Raw genomic sequence first — 5,921 nt, forward strand, 5'->3', positions numbered from 1 at the left:
TTCTCATCTCAGGTTAAATCAGATTTACAGTAAATTCTTGTTGTGATTACTTGGGGAGAATTTGGATATTGTGCACAATGACATAATCCTTATATCCTAGTTATTCTCTTGAGATTGTTGCTTGAGTTTTTGGTAAAAAACTCTAAGATTTGTATTTTTATTATTCTTATAATGGATTCTCTTTAGTTTATCCCGTAGTTTTTACCCTTTACGTTGGAAGGATTTTTCCACGTAAATCTTGGTGTTCTATTTAATTATAATTTCATTTAATTCCGCTGCGTATTACGACCTACTGGTATTTATTCATATACAAAGTAGCCATGAGGTGGGGAGCCAAACTTACAAGGCCTAGCTTGCGCTAGGATTGATGTTGGGAGAAATTTGACGAACCTCTTATTGCAATGCTCTAGATAGGGTAGAACTTGAAAGCATTCTTTGTTTCATTATTTGGTACACCATACAACAATAATAGACCGATGTACAATGTCATACCAGAAGTAAGCATCAAGATCTTTAGAAAAAGAGATGATTTCAAATTTAGAGTTGGCTTGAAGATCTTTAGAACGATGTACAATGTCATCCAACCTAGTCGCATTGGATCGAGTGAGGTCAGTTAGTGCAAGTGTATTTGACTACAGCCAACACATGTAAAACAGACAGGAGAAAGAAGCGAGCTGATTATTGAGGCAATTATGCTCGTCATTCTCGCTCACCATCAGCTTATAAAATCTATGGGTGAAAACTTTTGCAAGAGTGAGGTGATCAGAAGCCTGATTGCGTCTTCGTCTTCTTAGAAGCAGGAAAAAATGAAGAGATTCAGAGGTCGACTTGCTCAGACATAGTAGCCAGTAAAAGTGAAACCTCTTCCCGCTATCTCACCCACACAGAACCACACATACAACTCGAGTCCAAACAGAGCAGCAATGCCAGCATCCTCGACCTTGAGCTCCTTCCTGTTTCTCCAGATGTGCTTCACACCATCCAACTCCTTCCAGAAGGATTCATAACGACCAGGAATGCTGCAGAAGAATGGCATCAGGATACCGAGATGGTTTTTCTTGATAACTATGAAAAATCAACTTCAGAAGCAGAGAGGGAATTATAAACTTGAGGGAGGAAGTTCAAGAAGAAACAGGATGCTGTACAAGAATCTGAGAGAAGAAATTGCATGAATAGAGAAAACAACAAAGAAATATGATATTATACTCTTTGTTTACCTGATGAACAAACAGCTCTAAAATGTTTGGTTTGTTTTATGTTATTAAGGTTACACATTGCTGGCTGTAAAACATTAAAAAATTATTAGGAAAGTTCTCTAAGGATATAAAAAACGACCCATAAAAATATGTTCAATTATTGGATTGGCACGACATTTTGGTGTTAGTTTGCTGTGGTTAGTCAGTATTGGATCGGACCAGAAATACCAGTGAATATGGTTTTTACTTTCTAGAATCCTTAATTTTAAGACATGCAGACCTACCATCAATATGCTGCCTGGCACATGCCATGGTTGTTATATTAACTATTTAACTGAGGTACTAACATCCAGAGACAAAGCATGGTATACTTTGATGATTCCTACTATCAAAGCACAAATTCGCAAGTTTCATAGAATAATATGCTATCACATCTCATAAGACAACGATATACCCTATAGGTAATGCACAACATCAACAGGGTAATGGAGTTTCTATGATGGTGAAATCCATACAAATCATTAATGTTGATTTGGGCAGGAGTGTCAATTGCATCTATGATGTATCCTCAAAGCAATAGGAAGATAAAATTAAGCTTATTTTTAGTTTTAGTCAGTTTTTATGCTTAAGATGAACAAGACTCACTAAGATTCTAGCTTATACAAAAGGAAAGAGAATTTATCGAACTCCCTGTTAATACGACACCCTGCATCATACTCGACGCAAAAAAAAAAAAAAATCAAAATATATTACAAACATATAATGCTGTGTACACCTTGAGTTATATTATATGCTGCACTATGCAGCAACTAAAACCCACAAACATTACAATTAATTGGGGGGCTCTAATGTGATCAAAGAGCAAATCTGGCCAACTCATATCTTAAACGAGTTAAACTATAAAGTTTAAAGAACATGTGAAATCACTTTATGAACCAACTCTAGGGTCCATCCGCTCAACCTTTTGATATATTCCGTGAATCATTATGACCTGAGCAGATCTCTCTAGGGTCCATCTGCTCATCCTTTTGATAAATTCAGTGGATCATTATGACCTGAGCAGATCTCTCTATTAGAAATAGATACAGCACCACTTAAGTGCATTAACCCACCTCATTCACACAAACGTACCATTTTTTCCACTCACTAAAATTAGGTAATTGCTACAGAACTTTACAAAAGACAGAAAAGAAATATGATGGTAACCAATCAAAACGTAATCAAACCCATGGTGCTAGTCATGCATCATCTAGTTGGTGTCATTTGATGAGAGATTCAAACATATAAAAACATGTCCATTAAAACTAAGTGAAGAAAAATATTTCAAATCCAGGAGTAATGCAAACATCAAAAAAATAAAAAATAATTGGATAATAGCATTTGTTAAATATAATATACATGTGTATCCTGTTCATCATAAGGAACCTTGGATAACAACTTATGGAGAAAAGAAAAGAGAAGAGGAACGTAAGAAGCAACTATAACTCTCTTACTTTGGACAGAGGAGAGGGAAAAAAAAGAACTAAGCTCTTCTCTACAGTTTAGTTTATTAAATAATGAGAAAAGAAATAAGAGAAGACTTAGGCAAGTGAGGAAACATAAGAATCTGTACAATCTGTTTCTCTCCAAATCTCTCCAATTACAGGGAGAAACGAAAAGGATTCTCACAGATAATTGGTTTATCCCACATTCTCCCCATTACTGTTCGAATCCCTCCTAACCGTCAATCCAAGAAAGGGAATACACTCATTCTCCAATTCTCTTCTCATCTACACACTACCCTCAATCTCAACAGGCCGAGCAGATATTTTCTTCGACTATCACATATAATAACACCTAAAAAGAAAATCTGAGAATTTCTGGCATTCTTTCCCAGATCAAATTGATTACTTTTATGACTATCTAAATCATACATAGTGTAGCTACTAAAACTTAAAGTTGAGTTAATATTCAAACTCAAACTACTCAAGAGTTCTCATACTTTTCAACCAAATTTTCCCATCAGGACCGGACCTTCACACTAAAATCATCTACTTCTGATATCAATGCATCCAAATGGCCTAAACGAACAGTTAAATCAACAATGCTGCACAGACAATGAACACTCACCTCGCAAGACGAGTATAGAAGAGCTTTTTCGACAGATCCTGGCACGCCTCGATGGTTGGTGGTTGAACAATGTGCTGCTTGTTCTTCTCGAGCAGCTCTTCATAGTAAGCTTTTCCATGCTTGGAAATGAATTCCGAGACCTGAACAGCCTTGGATCCAAACTGGTGCAGCTTCGACGCCATCTCCTACACAACGACAATCACGGCATTCTCACTTGTCGTCACCGCTTCAACAAACCAGACAGACTAATCTACCACAAGAACCCTAATAGAAGAGCACGACATTATTGAGTCAAAAAGAACAAGCTTTTGGTAATGGATTGAGATGGGAAGAAAGATCAAGCAAGAGCAGGAGAATTTCTAACTGAGAGAATTAGACCGACAGTGATAAAAAGGCCCAAATCTGCAGAGGAACGGATGCTTGGCAAAACGAAAGAACACGGGAAATCCAAAGAAATTTCAAGAAATCGTGTTAAGATGGAACCAAAGTACCTCCGTATCGAACTCGGGAAGAGACCGTAGAAGGGAGATCGCGATAGCCTTCGCAGGAGGATCGAGTCGCTGGGGGTTTAGAAGAGAGGGAGAATACCGTGGGCGTTGGTGGCAATTAGTATTATTGTAATTTAATGCAGCGTTCCGAGGAGAACGACGTCGTTTCATATACCCTTCCGCTTTTGTTTGTGGCGGATATCTAGTCGGGTCGGATCGACCGGGGTGGCCCGTAAACCCGCTTCGTTGCATCTGGGTCCGACCGAATGTGGATCTGGTCAGGCTCAAATGAGGACTAAACAGTATAACTACCCAAACTCAACCTGATCCGACCCATCCACAAACGCACATGCGTCACGTTCCAATTGGCAGCGCCTATTCAGAGACCCCACTTGAGATGTTTGATGATAGATCGAAGATTTCTGAGTGAGAAAAAAATCTAAAGCATCCGAGATTCCCACGTCAGCATAATAAGGCAATCAACAATAGCGCCGACCAATAGAAACACCGGTAAAGATTTTAGTAAGATGAGGAATTCTATCTCCACATCTCGCTGCCTCCGATATAAAAGCACGCCAACCTCCTCTCCGTCGTCACGTCACCACCAGCAACAACAGCAGCGTCGGAATCCACCGCATCCGTCGTCCATCCATGGCTGCCACGATGGCCCTCTCCTCCCCATCGCTCGCCGGGAAGGCGGTGAAGCTCGCCCCCTCGGTCTCCGAGATCCTGGGCGAGGGTCGGGTCACCATGCGCAAGAGCGCCGCCAAGGCGAAGCCCGCCGCTGCCTCCGGCAGCCCCTGGTACGGCCCCGATCGCGTCAAATACTTGGGCCCGTTCTCGGGCGAGCCTCCCTCCTACCTGACCGGAGAGTTCCCCGGGGACTACGGGTGGGACACCGCGGGGCTCTCCGCTGACCCCGAGACCTTCGCCAAGAACCGGGAGCTGGAAGTGATCCACTCCCGGTGGGCGATGCTGGGCGCGCTCGGTTGCGTCTTTCCGGAGCTGCTCTCCCGGAACGGGGTCAAATTCGGGGAGGCGGTGTGGTTCAAGGCGGGGGCACAGATCTTTAGCGACGGCGGGCTGGACTACCTGGGCAACCCCAGCTTGATCCACGCACAGAGCATTCTGGCCATCTGGGCCTGCCAAGTGATCTTGATGGGCGCCGTCGAGGGGTACCGCATCGCGGGCGGGCCTCTGGGGGAGGTGACCGACCCGCTGTACCCCGGCGGCAGCTTCGACCCGCTGGGCCTCGCCGACGACCCCGAGGCTTTCGCGGAGCTGAAGGTGAAGGAGATCAAGAACGGGCGGCTGGCCATGTTCTCCATGTTCGGCTTCTTCGTTCAGGCCATCGTCACCGGCAAGGGCCCGCTGGAGAACCTCGCCGACCACCTAGCCGACCCCGTCAACAACAATGCGTGGGCCTACGCCACCAACTTCGTCCCCGGCAAGTGAGCCGCCCACGCCGCCTCACATGTTCACGTACGTAGGACCCGTGCATGCATCTCGATGGATCGAGGAAGAAGAGAGTCTGTCTGTCTCTGTTGTGTGAGGTTGACGTACGTATGTCGTCGCTGTTGGCTGTAACATGATGTGAGATGTCTTGTTGTATCGTCACCATTGCATTAAACAGTGTTCTTTTGTTGCTCGTTCAACCAGCATAGGTAATCTGGATGAATGCTGTTGACATCCGAATGACAACCCAGTGTCCACTGCATTGAATCGAGATATCATTTTATAGTAGATTTAGCTAGAATTATCTAAATCATATAACACGTAAAGATCATCGCTTTAGAGGAGTACAAAAATCGAGATCGCAAGTACGATAATGTTATTAGGCGCAAAGGAATCTTGTAAACAAATTGATTGATCACACATAAAGGACTTGGAAAGTAAATACATATCGTCAAATAGATCGACAATTTTCATAATAAGAGTCAATTAGAAGAACTGTATGTTTAGCTAATTAAACCACATTGAAGGGATTCAAATTTATGACCATCAAACCACTGACAGTCCATGGTGAGTAGGATTTCTTTCTTTTTCTTGTGATAACTATGATAGCACAATTTGTTTCAGATGAACACTTGCTAGGAGTCAGATTCCAGCTGCCAAGGAAGATGGAATT

The 5,921-nt window shown here is 42.7% G+C and overlaps 2 protein-coding genes across 3 annotated transcripts; one reads left to right on the forward strand and one right to left on the reverse strand.

Moving 5' to 3' along the window:
* Positions 1-512: 512 nt before the first annotated feature.
* Positions 513-4,055, reverse strand: LOC103984745 (uncharacterized). 2 transcript variants are annotated; one of them, XM_009402304.3, is made up of 3 exons: positions 3,797-4,055; positions 3,306-3,490; positions 513-1,019 (listed from the first exon to the last, which is right to left on the reverse strand). In XM_009402304.3, the coding sequence occupies exons 1-3, from the start codon at positions 4,043-4,045 to the stop codon at positions 833-835; spliced, it is 621 nt and encodes a 206-aa protein (XP_009400579.2). In that variant the 5' UTR covers positions 4,046-4,055; the 3' UTR covers positions 513-832. The 2 variants fall into 2 exon arrangements, with proteins under 2 accessions (XP_009400579.2, XP_064964431.1); XM_065108359.1 differs by having other exon boundaries at positions 685-1,019; positions 3,306-3,569; positions 3,797-3,923.
* Positions 4,056-4,382: 327 nt separating this feature from the next.
* LOC103984744 (chlorophyll a-b binding protein of LHCII type 1) lies at positions 4,383-5,448 on the forward strand. Its single transcript, XM_009402303.3, has one exon. It carries the CDS (start codon positions 4,445-4,447, stop codon positions 5,246-5,248), a length of 804 nt encoding a protein of 267 aa, XP_009400578.1. The 5' UTR covers positions 4,383-4,444; the 3' UTR covers positions 5,249-5,448.
* Positions 5,449-5,921: the final 473 nt, after the last annotated feature.

The sequence above is a fragment of the Musa acuminata genome, chromosome BXJ2-5 (genome assembly GCF_036884655.1).
Source record: "Musa acuminata AAA Group cultivar baxijiao chromosome BXJ2-5, Cavendish_Baxijiao_AAA, whole genome shotgun sequence".
NCBI classification, from domain to species: domain Eukaryota; kingdom Viridiplantae; phylum Streptophyta; class Magnoliopsida; order Zingiberales; family Musaceae; genus Musa; species Musa acuminata.

What these genes read in the sequence shown, in the direction of transcription:
- LOC103984745 (XM_009402304.3), bottom strand. Translation starts at nt 4,045, where the DNA reads ATGCAACGAAGCGGGTTTACGGGCCACCCCGGTCGATCCGACCCGACT. An exon ending in TTCCCGAGTTCGATACGGAG is followed by an intron (nt 3,491 to 3,796) that starts GTACTTTGGTTC and finishes GTCGTTGTGTAG; the next exon opens with GAGATGGCGTCGAAGCTGCA. An exon ending in TTCTATACTCGTCTTGCGAG is followed by an intron (nt 1,020 to 3,305) that starts GTGAGTGTTCAT and finishes ATTCTTCTGCAG; the next exon opens with CATTCCTGGTCGTTATGAAT.
- LOC103984744 (XM_009402303.3), top strand. Translation starts at nt 4,445, where the DNA reads ATGGCTGCCACGATGGCCCTCTCCTCCCCATCGCTCGCCGGGAAGGCG.